At 31.3% G+C, this 14,590-nt stretch overlaps 2 protein-coding genes and 1 long non-coding RNA gene across 4 annotated transcripts; 2 read left to right on the forward strand and 1 right to left on the reverse strand.

The window, feature by feature from the left end:
* The first annotated feature begins 148 nt into the window (after window positions 1–148).
* Window positions 149–14,342, forward strand: LOC108910120. 2 transcript variants are annotated; one of them, XM_018714632.2, is made up of 3 exons: window positions 149–317; window positions 13,831–13,895; window positions 14,117–14,342. In XM_018714632.2, exons 1-3 carry the CDS (start codon window positions 197–199, stop codon window positions 14,267–14,269), a joined length of 339 nt encoding a protein of 112 aa, XP_018570148.1. In that variant the 5' UTR covers window positions 149–196; the 3' UTR covers window positions 14,270–14,342. The 2 variants fall into 2 exon arrangements, with proteins under 2 accessions (XP_018570148.1, XP_018570150.1); XM_018714634.2 differs by lacking the exon at window positions 149–317 and adding an exon at window positions 12,116–12,272.
* Window positions 2,772–7,065, forward strand: LOC108910122. The gene is made up of 3 exons (XR_001964441.1): window positions 2,772–2,915; window positions 3,133–3,282; window positions 6,896–7,065. It is a non-coding gene; the product is annotated as an uncharacterized LOC108910122 (long non-coding RNA).
* Window positions 3,286–11,308, reverse strand: LOC108910117. Its single transcript, XM_018714629.1, has 4 exons — window positions 11,032–11,308; window positions 4,653–4,799; window positions 4,367–4,452; window positions 3,286–4,200 (listed from the first exon to the last, which is right to left on the reverse strand). Exons 2-4 carry the CDS (start codon window positions 4,783–4,785, stop codon window positions 4,033–4,035), a joined length of 387 nt encoding a protein of 128 aa, XP_018570145.1. The 5' UTR covers window positions 4,786–4,799; window positions 11,032–11,308; the 3' UTR covers window positions 3,286–4,032.
* Window positions 14,343–14,590: the final 248 nt, after the last annotated feature.

Consider the following 14,590-nt stretch of genomic DNA (forward strand, 5'->3'; position numbering starts at 1 on the left):
CCTACCGGCATTTCTGTCGTGGTCACGATCACACAAGGTGCCAAGTACGGCGGCTGTTTGTTTTCATAGTTTATTTTAGGTATTACTGAAGGCGAGGGATTAGCAGATTCTCGAGATATAGATTTATAATAAATACCTTAAAGCCGATACTAAATCAATCTTAAAGCTTCTCTGGCGCGGTAGACCTGCGAAAGATATGGATTTGAAAATTCTGCTCTTGACGGTGGCGTTCTTCGTTTGTTCTAGTGCGGCCCCAACGGTGACAGATGAGGACCGATCGTACCTGACCTCCGTTTTGGAGATGGTTCCGGAATCGGGTAAGTGGAAGAGGAGAAATGCTTTTATTGCTGTATTTTGGGATTAAAAACTGTGCACTATACACACGACAGTTTAAAAGGCGTTAAAAATACAAAATAATGTTTTTTGCATCTTTTCTGCTCATGGTATAAAATTTAAGTCAACTTTGGATAAATTAAGTCTTCAAACAATAATTAAATTACTTAAATTACAGATATTTTAGTCTTCTTTATTCTTCCTTTATTCTCTTAATAATAAAAACAATTTGCATTTGCAATGTTATAAAAAACTTGGGTCTCAAATGTTCGTAAGAAATAAATACCACCATTTTTGTTATCAAAGTAGAGCGCATTCCCATTCAGAGCTATTTTTAGTTAAACAAACACTGGTTTGAATATTATTTACAACAACAGTAGCAGCTACAGCCATTTAGGATGATAAATTTTCAGCGGCAATCAGTTGATACTCGTTTTAATAAGAGATCCACTTGATTATACAAAGTATCCCATAAAATAGTGATCGTATACAGATTCATGAGGTAAAAACATTTGATTAAAATTAAATAATGTAGTTTAATCAACCTACCATAACACAAAAATGCTTAGGTTAAAAGTTAAAAGGTCTTACTTTTAAATATCTAAGGTAACTGATTTAAATTTGGTAGTTGTAAGGGCGTTTCTAGTTTATATCGATTGCTATAAAATATTTTGCTGGTAGAATTCAAAAGAAAATAATTACCTGCCCTGACATTTTAAGCTTCTGTTTTTTTTTTTGGGAGCATCAAATTGAATTTTCTCTTTTTAATCGCAATCTAACGATGTTAAAAGAAGAATTTCTTGTGCGACATATACAGATAATACATAAATTTCTTAAATGATCACTGATGTATAGGGAATTAAATGATTGAAGTCGATTTTTTCTACATCCTTATAATATGTACCTAATTTATTTGAACCATATTAGTATCAAAAGTAAGGACTAAAGTAAGTTGACTTGAATTCAACTGATTTCGCCTTTGAACTCTATTTTTTAGGACGCCCTGTATAAATTAAATTGTCANATTAAATTCAAACAATTTCTTAAATTCTTCTTAAATCTAAAATCAACCTCATAGACAGGAGACTTAACTGTTGATATTGCAGGAAATAAGTAGCACCAAGGGAACAAATTTCAATGTGTAATAGACAAGGCCACCATACCTATACGTTTATGGGGTCGCTGAATCCGAATTCGGTGTCCATAATATGAAATTCAAGGTTATTTGAAGGTCACTTTTTGTTTTCTGGTGATAATACAATTTTTGCCTTAGGATTCTGAAACAGAGAGAAATTTTACGTTCGAATATGTGGTTGATTCATGTTTTTGAGGTTATTTGAAGGGTAAATCTGGTGTTTGATGGTAATGAAATATCTAACACCGGATTCTAAAAGAGCGAGATTACGTTTGGAGTCGTGGTTATTATTTTCACTTTCAAGATCATTTGAAATTTTCCTTTCAAACTTTTCAGATTGGTATCATGCCAAAATTGCGATATATCGGGAAAATCACCTCTAAAAAAGTTGTTTGGGTCAATAAAGGCTCTCCAAACACTATTTTAAATTTAAAAACCCAGATCAATACTTGCTCTATTTTTTATTATGTTACAACTCTACCTTTTATAACGCAATCTATAGTTTTGTTTGTATATTTGTTCTTTCTATTTCATTTTAAATTTTCTTATATCATAATCCCTTGAGCCATTTAATGAAATTTTTCTGTTGCCGACCGGCATTTCTGTCGGGGTCACGATCACAAAAGGTGCGAAGTACGGCGACTGTTTGTTTTCGTAGTTTATTTTAGGTATTACTTAAGGCGAGGGATTAGCAGATTCTCGAGATATAGATTTATAATAAATACCTTAAAGCCGATACTAAATCAATCTTAAAGCTTCTCTGGCGCGGTAGACCTGCGAAAGATATGGATTTGAAAATTTTGCTCTTGACGGTNCAATGCACTTCCTTAGTCTTAGCTAGAAATCTTTGACTTTTACGTGATGATCTCGGGCTAGACTTTGTGGGGGAGGACCCGCCATCAAATGTCCTACAGGCCAGCCTTGATATTGATTACGGTTTTTGTCGTTAATTCTAAGTAAAGTCGCTAAAGGGTCCAGATACAGGTGCTGTGTGCTGTGCTTTCTAACTGGGGTACAAAATTAGAAACTGACAATGTTGACCTATGATCTCCAATAAGTGACAAGTGCATTTGAGTACAATATTACCTGTTATACTGATTTCAAGTGTTAATAAATAAACAACACTATTTTGTTAAGTAATTCACTTGATACGTCCTTTATAATGGCAGATGTACTGCATATCCATTGACGGGCTAATCCTTTTAGTAAATACTTACATCGATAATTGAATGTTATCATGAGATCAGGGATTAGTTGATAAACGTATGCAAGATAAAACGTATTTGTCAGTGTATTACGCAGGTACTTTTTGTGGCTTTTCAATAAATGCATCATCGATAATTTTGCGAAAAAAAATCAGGATGTAGTAGCTGTTTATAAAAATTTTCTATAGATGGTGTCTCACGAGCAAATGCATATATTCTAAGGGGACATTGCTTAAGTAAAAGTAAGTTAAACTGTTTATCGAATCCTGGTTTTGAGTAGGGTTGTGTCCAATTTTTTTACAAATGATTTGTTTAAAACATGTAACACGTATTTTATCGTTTTTTTGTTGTGTTCGTTTTATGCAAAAATGATGACGTACATCTAGATATTTACATATTAGCACTATGATTAAATCTAGTTGCAGTTTTATACTTACCAGTTTTGACCGCAGTTGGCAGTGACATCTATAACGCAGGGCAAAATAACACAGAATTGCAGAATACTATTCAATGAAAATGACGATTTTTTCCAGGATTGTGTCACAGAGAAATTATACCCTCTCTGCATCTGTCAAGTTAGAACAGACAAGGTCTTCAAACTAAAAACGAGTATGTAGCTAATTTTTTAATATCTCAATAACCTGACGATAACATCACAAAACTTGACAATAATTCTGGTTTTACTGTTAAAATAAATCATGCTAATTCTATATATGGACTGTGCATGTCTTTGTGGGGTACATATATTAGTTCTGCCAAAACCATTCATTTGAAGAATAAACAAAAACATTGTTTGAACAAGAATTGTAGGAATTAAATGAAATGTCAAAATATGTTGACAAAAAGAAACAAGTGTAATCATGAATATCTGTACACAAATTAAGCTTGATTATTTTAGTATATCCTATAAATTATTTTATAGTTACCAAATAGACTTGCTTATTATAGTTTTGTTGGAATTGGTAACAATATCAACAGATAAAAAGCGACACTTTCAGACATTTCAGAAGATTGGGTTGGTTCCCTAAAAAAATTGAACACCCTGTACATAAAATAAGTAGGTAGTGACATTTTTACGAATCTCAGCATAAACAGGAATTCTTATAATGATTCCATAATAAAAAAAATTCTTTTCTTCGAGATACAAACGGGAGACACACTATATTTTAGTTTTATAGCAGATCAAGCCAGTAATGATTTACAAAAAACTACACAAATAGTACATTAGGATGTTCCGCTTCTTAATCAAACAGTTACAACATTCTACAAATTCTTATACTCTTCACATAAGACTAAAGGTTTGTCGAACTGCTTGTTCCGTCAGGATTAAAACCAATTTCAAATTCGTCGAATTAGCTATTAAGGATATATTCCAATGTCGCTAAGGTCGATACATTTCTTGTTAGGAAAGCAAATGATGGTATCGCCACCACCGTTAGAAGTTGGAGAATAGTAATATGATCTAGGCTGATCTGCTAGGTAGTAGTAAAAGTAATAGAATTTTATAGCTTTTTGATCTTCGGGGTTCTGAAAATAAGGAAATTAGACACATTGTTAGTAGTATAAGTTGCAGTTCATAATGTAGTTTAATTTAATTGATACTTAATGTTCAGTGGGTTACCTCATATTTTCATTATAATTTATGATTTAATTAACTTTTTATAATGACGCCATCTTAGAAGCTATAACCTACCAAAGAATAGTTGTTTTCATCGAGTTCGTCAGTTCTTTCAAGTACCTCTTGTCCCCTTTCTATATAGTATTTTATTGTATTAATATCTGAAAAAAATACGTTAGTTAACACTATCACATTCGAATTATCAAATTTATATTGCATTGGAGATATAACCAACAACCAATTTTTTAACCAGTAGTGGTAAAAATAGCAATAAGCTTAGAGGATAATGCATGTGTGAGAAAGGGTAACATATTATTATCCTAAAGTTGTTCATATACCGTTTGTGTTATTGTTTTCTTACCAGGTTCAGCGTTCAATATATTTGGTGCTCCTCGACAGAATTTTGGACATATCAGCACAAAAAAGACAATCAGCGTCCACATTTTCGCACTTTTAGGTGGTACAACATCGACAACAAATTGAAATACGTACATCGTCTGCGGTGTATCTGTTAATATAGCCCATCCAATAAAGTTTATCAAGAAAAACTGGGGAAAACGGTGTTGATTCAGCATGACCCAATAAAAGATTATCTCAAGATATTTTTACAGGTATTTTCGATACTCGAGTAATAAACAAAGAGACACCCAAACATAAAAGTAATAATTTATGATATTTCTGAGTAAAAGGAAGGTAGTTTTATCAGTTTCCTCTACGCGTGTATTAAAGTGTGTATCAATGTACCTAGTTTATCTATCAGGAAAAAAACAAATAAAACGGTGGCCTAGATGAAATCCAAGGAAATAACCTACATAAGATATTGATATAATAAATACCTAATATAATTATATAATTTCACAATAATTATCTGAAGGTCACTATTTGAGGTCAATTTTTAATCCGTATAAAAACATTTCTATAATTTCAATATGAAAAACCCTTAATTCATCAGTTGTGTCTTTTGTATCTCAACTGGAATGAATAATATCATTTTGTAACACTTTCAAGTTACGGGTCCTAAAAGTTGAAAATTAAAAAGTTATTTTTGTTTACAACTTTAGCATGATGCAAATTTCAAAATCAAAAATAAGTTCCCTGAAGAATTTGCCATCGATTATACCCTCTTGGTTCAACTCGGTAAAATTAACAGTTTAGGAAATATTTGTGATTTTATGTCACATCGGGCGGCGCCTCCACCATTTTTTGTTTTTTATTTTTAATTGGACATAATTAATATGTTAGAACCGTACATATTTTTAAAATAAGAGCCTAGAAAATCTTACTTTCTGCTAATATAATTTTCACTAAAAAATTTGACAAACACACTCTATAGATAATGCAAAATAGAAAAACAAAAGAATATGTTAAAGTAAGTTACATATTCAACTCCACTAGGATGGTGGCGAAGCATCAACCACCATCCCATTTTATGGTCTGAAGCTTCGCATCGATCAATTTATTCAATATGTATCTATGGGCACCCTGATACCTGTGAATTTGACGCTTTGCTTGGTCGAGTATATGGCACGTGTTTTTATGGCAGTCATTAGCATTGCGTATCATGAGCTTGACGGTCTATTTCTGCCACAACAACGCCTTATTTATTTGATTCTCGCCACAAAGTTTCCGACGCCTAGTAATCATTTTGTGTTGTTTAGATAAGAATCGGTAATATAGATTAGTTAAAATGCTATAAATTGCGTATATTTTCACACACACAATCCTTATTCGTGTCCAAACTAAAAAATTTGAAAACAAAATATTTACTGCTGTTGCATATCTTATATTTCTACCACTTAATTTTCGCTTCTCTAAATTACTTGTAAATATTTTTTTCGAGGGTTTTTCCACTTACAATAATCTAAATTTCCCAAAATATGTTTATAAATATATAAATACTGCAATACTGTCTAGACAAAAATTGTATCGTGCTGACGCGACTGTCAGTTGAAAGCATTTCGACTGCCTAAACAGAAATGTTGGCCTGAAATTAGGTTTAGTGTCAAAGAGTGACAGCCAATGAGAGTGACAAATCTTTGCTCTCTGGTAATAGTACTGTGTTGCGACATATTTTATGTAAACATATTAATATTTCGTAATCTGACTACGGTTCTGTTAAACTCTGTGCCGCACTAAGCCACTAAGCCTACTCATTACACTAACAAAATAGGATGTTTTTAAAACTCATATTTGATAATATTTTCATATAACATTGATTGTAGGCATTGGCATCATTTGTACTAAATACTTATTATTTTAATTAATTATAGGCAGTATTTTGATGAAATATTAGGTCGTTTTCATTGCCTTAATTTTGTTAGACATCATAATCCAATAACTCAAAGTCAGTACGTCAAAAAAACATAAAAGAAGCTACTTTTAGACAACAAATCCTTTTTGTTCAGAGAGATATATTCTAAAAACCAAAAAATTTTAAAAAATGTCTGTTATTAATACTCCTACCACTTTTGGACTTTAAGCATATGAAATTCGGATTCAGCATGCCCAAAATAGTAAAGCCTACTATTAGATTGGGGTATTTTCCATGGATAGATGATTTTAAGCTAGTTACTGAACTATCTTTTTTTTAATTTCTAATTATAGTCGTTATTTTGTGACTGCCATTTTGAATTTCGACATTTTCTCAAAAATGGCCATCGTTTATTCGAAAGCTCTGGAATATACGAACATTTTGAGACCTTAGACGTATGTTTTCCTTGCTTTTATTTTTGGAGAGCACTGTGACCCGGTTGACAAGAAACATCCCCTATATATTTTATGGTAAGTTCATGTGAAGTGTTTAGTATTGAAAAATAGGCACTATCACTTTTTGTTTCATATTGTTATGCAAATACTTACAAATATATATTCTTATAATGTAAAGAGTGTGTGAATAAAATTACATAAAAGTGAATACGATCTACAGTCAACCCTGTACCCCATCGTGGCCACCCTAACATTTCCGATATCCCTAGTCATTAGTTATGAATCGTCAGATTGGTAATAGTTTAATTGTATTTTTTTATTAATAATGATTTAACGTATATTTCAGACGTGATTAAAAAATAAATCAATCCTTAATCTAATTCCAACTAAGCAATTTTCAATCTGACGATCCATGATAGTGCCTAAGGGATTTAGTTATCAGTCGCGACTAATACATGAATATAATTAGTCTTAACATTCTACTACAACTAGACCAACTACATCTTGTTCGCAAAATTTAAGATGCGCAAAGGTAATTTGCTCATATATTTAATAATGTAATATAAAATCTTCATTAAATAACTATATACAGACTCAAATTTGATTGGTGCATCTCGACAATATGAAATTGGTCTAGCCCTAACCGTCATTGGTTGGAAGCGAAACACTTTTTGGTAAATTAGCATTGAAAATACCGAGTTCAGATTTGATACAGATCAATTCCTCCATGGTAGCTAACTTCATATGTGGAAGAAAAACAATTTGATATGTTTGTTCCTTGATTTTGGCTCATACACCTTTGTCTTGCGACGACTTTACTTGGAACAATTTGACGCAACGAATCAAGGATAAATGAAATAATAACTCTTCTCATTTTGTCATAGTTTTTTTAACGTGAATCCTGTGAATAGGTACAAAAATTTTCACTGGGCTCTACCAAATTAGTATATTTTCAATCGTTCTTGAGTAATTCAAAAGCTACGTTCCATTTTCTGTCTTTGAGGGCCAGAGTCGTACTCTTTTTATTCGCTTGTCCAGACAAAAGCACACAGCCCCGAAATTTCGTTGTAGCGTCGCAACTACAGTCGGTATGAAAAAGCGCAAAAAAATGGCTACAAGAAATGAATTTTGGAGCAGAAGGGGACAATAAATTCGAAGAGCAACACCCAGTAATCCCTTGTAAATTATTCACCTTCGGAATTTAAGAAAACGCGGTATTATAGGGCAATAAATTGACTGTTTATTTATTTTGCAACGTTGTGATTATCTAAAAAAATAGGCGTTGACAGAATATTTACAACGGGCGGTAATCTAAGGATATCATCCTTTTACGACCAAGACTTATAAATACATAAATCCAACAGATGTCTCTTATTCGTTTTATGCAAGCCAGTGGAAGAATATGAAGTTCAGCTTCGGGTTCTTCGTCGTCGCCATCGGCGCCGCCCTCACGACCAACAACGCCTACAACAACGAGGAGGACAACAAGGAAATCACCGACAACACCCAAGAAGAAAATAATAATAATTAATAATAAATAAGAGGAGAAAAAACAAAAAAAAGAGGATGTAGAATAACAGATAAAACGTAAAATAAAGATAAAAACAGTTTTTGAAAACTGTAAATATTTTGTAGTTTGCAGATATTGATAAAATATTATTAAATTCACTTAAATTTTGATTACTTCGATTGAGTTCAGACATAAATCTAGTAGGCAGGTGTTCCAGATAAACAGAACTAATGTGGCAATTTGAATACATAAAATTTGGAGTTGTTGGAAACTATATCGAATATATCGCTATTGTATCTAAAATTTTAACTATCAATGTCAACAACTAATTTTTCTGCAATTCAAATGACAATCAGTAATTGCACATTTCTTACAATTTTAATTTTATATTTAACACGCAATTTTCAATTCTAGAATCAGTAATTTCGAAATAATTTTATATCAGCATATATTTCTCACTGTTTGTCATTTGAATTACAGAATTTTATTTATATGTTTAATGTCAGGAAATAATCTAGAAATATACTGACTTTGAAATGGACATAACTTCTACATTTAACAATTACTGTCCAAAATAATTATCAAGGAGTTGTATCAATTTTTTATATTTCTAGGGTTGCAATAAATTAGTCCAAATTTACTATTCGCATTTAAAAATGCCAACATTTTTATTTTAAATGTGATAATAGCATTTATTAATGGTGTTAGTCCACATGTTGTCTTATTTAAAATATTATCTTTCGAAAAATTTGTTATTCGTACCACAAAATTTAATAGTTCGAGAAACCTAATTATGAAATGTTACTAAAATTAGTAGTGCTCTTTAAATGTCGCTAAAAATCACTCTTCTCAGTTACAATTCATATGTAAATTTACCTCACAACAATAAAACTAATATTTAGGATTATAATTAACAATAAAAACATATCCTTTGTTTTATCCTGGCAGTACTTCAGCGGAAAAAGCTATTACTAGTTAAACCAACTTTGTTACGAAATCACGAAAATAATATAAAAATTACTACTACTAAACTAATACTAACATACTTTACTTAAATGTACATTAAATTAATATAAGGAATTCAAAATAGCCGACAGGCAAAAATTGAAACTGTTCACTTTCTGGTACTAGACTGATACACTACATCTTTTGAAAAGCTCAGAATACCTTCTTTTTAGCTAGACCTTGAAAAACAATGATTTTCATTTAAAAAATGAAACTTTGGTCTATAAGTCGGAAACTGTTATTTAAACAATAAGGACGCCACTGAAGTCTATGTGATAAATCAAATTATCAAAGCTTCAATGATCACCTAAAATATAAAAACTCTGATATCTTTGAATTTTTTAGAAGATTTAAATTAAGAATAATAGAGTAAATACAGACATCTGAGAGTAGAAAAATGTTTAAATTATTTTTTACCTATCTATTTTGCTATCTACTTTTTCAGAAAGAATGGCCGTTCTGAGGTATTCAATCATCAGAGGGTATGAACTTACCGAAAGAGAATCTAGTGGCCTGGAAATACCTATAGTAAGTAATGTTTAAATATATATAATAATTTCATTTATAATAAACAAATCGAATTTTATAAGACGTAATACTTAGCTAACTTTCCAGAATGTTTAATTATTCACCACAGATACGACTTATTTGGTATTTTTCCAGAATCTAAATTGTTACTCAGTTACCAATAGCGCAATTTTTCAAAAGTTAGTTAAAATTTGTTTTAGTGTAGCTTTTAGACGTCACTTTGCTATACGGACCAAATACCTCACGAACGCATTTGTTTTAGATACGTAACATACCATTACATTTAAAAATTACTTTTATCATCGTAGACTAAGCGATATGTAACATAATAGTAACACTGATTTTGAAAAATTATGATTTTCGATGCATAGCCTTGTTTAGAACATTTTTAGTGTACAAACTTTGTGAAAGTACATGTGTCTACGACATGTCGTAACAGTCTGCGACTAGTCTATGAAGACTTACAGTTTTTGTTTTGGAATTCCGGAAATTCCACAATTATTTTTTAGTCGCGACATTATACTATGTTGCTCTCCGTGTATCATTATCTATTTTTTTTTTTTAGGTTGATTACGAGGTCAGTCGCGGGATGATGAGGGCTATATATGAGTACTACCTTAAAAACCATACTGTCGAACATGTCAACTACCCTTATCCCTCGGATATAATATGTTTCCCTAGCGGATGCATCGAGATTGGTGACCCAGGAGTTCATCCATAGTGGCCACCGTTTATTTGTATTTAATATGATATGTGATGTCTTCGTACTCATTAAGTTCTAAATAAATGTATATAAACCTGTAGCTAATTATACATACCGTAAAATATTTCTGTATTAAATATAATGCTTGCAAGATGTTATATCAAATTTTAAGGAGTGTTTTTTCTGGACTATTTTATTAGAATATTCGATTGAATATTTTGTTATTACGTATTCTGAAGAGGAGACTAACTTATCGAAGTAATATATATATATTGTATGACTTCTTACCTAATGACTACTAAATATTTTGATGATAATATTTCCTTGGATTTAGAGAACTTACAAATATTTTATAATGACACTGTCATTGATAACAACACTAGAATCATAAATAAAACAAAGTTTTCACTGTACTTTCAGAAATATCCGTTAAAAATATAACAAATGCTATTTCTCGCCGTGCCATATGAGTAGTAAGTAGCTGCAAAGCGTGCTTAATGAATAATTACTATTTAATCTATTTCAGATAACCAGATACATGTTTTTTTACCGTCATAAAGCAATAGATTATATTAAGAAGGTAGATTATTATTCAATTTCTGTAACAATAAAAAAATACAGGATGAACGGAAAAACATAGATCCTATGGGTTATAAGGGACCTATGGGATTAAAACCAGTTTTTGTTTTATAATTCTGCAACCATTTTCAATGGAGATATGAAATTTGGTATTTTTCGAAATTACCAGTTATTTTCTGTTTTAATTATGATTTTAATGCCAATAGAGGGCGGCTAAAATTATTTACTAAAACTTTTTTAACAAGCCCCTTTCTAAATCCTCCCCAAAAATTTTGGTTTTGTCACATTCAGTACACTACTTATTTAAGAATAACTTTTTATGTGAAAAATTGAGAATTTTGAGAGTCTCAGATGTGTATCTTTAAACTAACAAGAGTAATAATTAAAAAAACTAAATAGCGAAATATCAGGAAAATTGCCTCTACAAAAGTTGTTTGGGTCAATGAGAATTTCCAAACAATATTTTAAATTTAAAAACCCATATCAATACTTGCTCTATTTTTTATTATTTGACAACTCTGCCTTTTATAACGCAATCCATAGTTTAGTTTGTATATTTGTTTTTTATTCTATTTCATTGATTTTTTTTCTATATTATAATCCCTTGAGACATTTAAAGACATTTTTTAGCTGCCTACCGGCATTTCTGTCGTGGTCACGATCACACAAGGTGCCAAGTACGGCGGCTGTTTGTTTTCATAGTTTATTTTAGGTATTACTGAAGGCGAGGGATTAGCAGATTCTCGAGATATATATTTATAATAAATACCTTAAAGCCGATACTAAATCAATCTTAAAGCTTCTCTGGCGCGGTAGACCTGCGAAAGATATGGATTTGAAAATTCTGCTCTTGGCGGTGGCGTTCTTCGTTTGTTCTAGTGCGGCCCCCGCGGTTATAGATGAGGACCGATTGTACCTGACCTCCGTTTTGGAGATGGTTCCGGAATCGGGTAAGTGGAAGAGGAGAATCATTTCTCTCTTATTGAGGTATACTGGGATTGAAACTGTGCACTATGCTCATAACAGTTTAAAAGGCCTTTAAAAATGTGTTTAATGTTTTTTTGCATATTTTCTGTTCATGGTAATCAAATTTAAGTCGATATTAATACATTTTGGACAAATTAAGTCTTCAAACAATAATTAAATATTAAAAAATTGCTTTTCTCTGGCATGTCATCTTCTAAAAGAGATATTTTAGTATTCTTTATTCTCCCTTTACTCTCTTAATAATAGAAACAATTTGCATTTGCAATGTTACAAAAAACTTGGATCTCAAATATTCGGAAGAAATAAATACTACCATTTTTGTTATCAAAGTAAAGCGCATTCCCATTCAGAGCTATTTTTAGTTAAACAAACACTGGTTTTAATATTATTTACAACAACAGCAGCAGCTACAGCCATTTAGGATGATAAATTTTCAGCGGCAATCAGTTGATACTCGTTTTAATAAGAGATCCACTTGATTATAGAAAGTATCCCATAAAATAGTGATCGTATATAGATTCCTGAGGTAAAAACAATTGAATAAAATTAAATAATTTAATTTGATCAACTTACCATAACCCAAAAATGCTTAGGTTAAAAGTTAAAAGGTCTTACTTTTAAATATCTAAGGTAACTGATTTAAATTTGGTAGTCGTAAGGGCGTTTCTAGTTTCTATCGATTGCCATGAAATATTTTGCTGGTAGAATTCAAGAGAAAATAATTATCTGCCCTGACATTTTAAACTTCTGTTTTTTTTGGGGAGCATCAAATTGAATTTTCTCTTTTTAATGCAATCTAGCAATGTTAAAAGAAGAATTTCTTGTGCGATATATATAGATAATACATAAATTTCTTAAATGATCACTGATGTATAGGGAATTAAATGATTGAAGTCGATTTTTTCTACATCCTTATAATATGTACCTAATTTATTTGAACCATATTAGTATCAAAAGTAAGGACTAAAGTAAGTTGACTCGAACTCAACTGATTTCGCCTTTGAACTCTATTTTTTAGGACGCCCTGTATAAATTAAATTGTCAAAACCAGCGCAGAAGCCAGTTTAAAGAGTTACTTTTACGTTAAATCTTTATATTTTTTATTTAATTAAAAATAAAAAAAGAATTCCGTTTTGTTATTTTTTTCTTAGGAAAATATTAAAACCTTTCAATTTGACGAAAAACAAATTCATCGAACTGTTGGAATGTATCGGTATCTGACAATTTTGATGGATTAGAAAACATCTTAAAACCTTTTCCTTTCTTACGTTAGCTCGTCGTTTGTCGACTTATCTATCCGTCATCTAAATCCGTCATCCTTACGCGATATAAAATACAAATACCTCCGCAAACATTAAAGGTATTGTTTTTTAAGCGGTTTTATTAAATTTTTGAAAGCTTGGCTGAGTACATAATATGATTGTTAAGGAGTAAAAGATTTCCAAAGAATAAAATTCACAATGAAAACAATGAGTTATCTAAAGAATTGGAGTTTCAAACGATAATTTTTCTTGATTTCAGAAAGGAAGCAATTTCTCGTTCACCAGTTATACAAAGGATATATTTTAAATCACCCAAAGGGTATAGTAAGTAATATTTGTAGAATAATTATTATGTCTAAAACAGCATATACATATAAAAATTAAAATACTTTTCGATATATAAAACATGGAACTATTACAATACCCATTAGTACTTTTTAAACATTTTTAAATGGTATGGCATATGCTTAAAGACAAATATAGATTAGAAAAAAAAACTATTAAATTGAAACAAGGAGAAACTATCCCATTTTTTTTTGTTGCAGGCAGTGACTGTGCCCGAAGAGACAACCCAAAGATTTTACGAGCTATTTTTGAGATATTTCGAAGTCGACCCAGTCGACAAAGAAGCACTCTCCCAGTTGTGTTTCCCAAGCGGTGAATGCGTAGATACCGACGATCCCGGCGTATATCCGTAGAATACTTTTAATGAATTTGAGACTGAGTAAAACTTTTCCGACGTGCTAATAAAAATTGTTAATGAAGTATGAATAACTGTATCTAAATTATTTTAGGATTAGTTAGTATTAGTGCCTCTAAAAATGTATCTCTAGAAATAATCTACATAAATTTTTATGCAGCAAACTAACCATTGCATATAATTTCCACAGGACTAAGGTTGGGCGAACCTGCTGGACGTACAATGCACTTTTTTAGTCTTAGCTAGAAATCTTTGTACGTGCTGATCTCGGGCTAGCCTTTGTGGAGGAGGACCCGCCATCAAATGTCCTTCAGGCCAG

This window comes from Anoplophora glabripennis, unplaced genomic scaffold, assembly GCF_000390285.2.
Source record: "Anoplophora glabripennis isolate ALB-LARVAE unplaced genomic scaffold, Agla_2.0 scaffold184, whole genome shotgun sequence".
NCBI classification, from domain to species: Eukaryota; Metazoa; Arthropoda; class Insecta; order Coleoptera; family Cerambycidae; genus Anoplophora; species Anoplophora glabripennis.

Excerpts from the sequence above, each read along its gene's own strand:
- LOC108910120 (XM_018714632.2), top strand. The coding sequence starts at position 197 with ATGGATTTGAAAATTCTGCTCTTGACGGTGGCGTTCTTCGTTTGTTCT. Across the intron at positions 318-13,830 it reads GGAGATGGTTCCGGAATCGG|AAAGGAAGCAATTTCTCGTT; the intron begins GTAAGTGGAAGA and ends TCTTGATTTCAG. Across the intron at positions 13,896-14,116 it reads TAAATCACCCAAAGGGTATA|GCAGTGACTGTGCCCGAAGA; the intron begins GTAAGTAATATT and ends TTTTTGTTGCAG.
- LOC108910117 (XM_018714629.1), bottom strand. The coding sequence starts at position 4,785 with ATGTACGTATTTCAATTTGTTGTCGATGTTGTACCACCTAAAAGTGCG. Across the intron at positions 4,453-4,652 it reads TATATTGAACGCTGAACCTG|ATATTAATACAATAAAATAC; the intron begins GTAAGAAAACAA and ends TATTTTTTTCAG. Across the intron at positions 4,201-4,366 it reads ATGAAAACAACTATTCTTTG|AACCCCGAAGATCAAAAAGC; the intron begins GTAGGTTATAGC and ends CCTTATTTTCAG.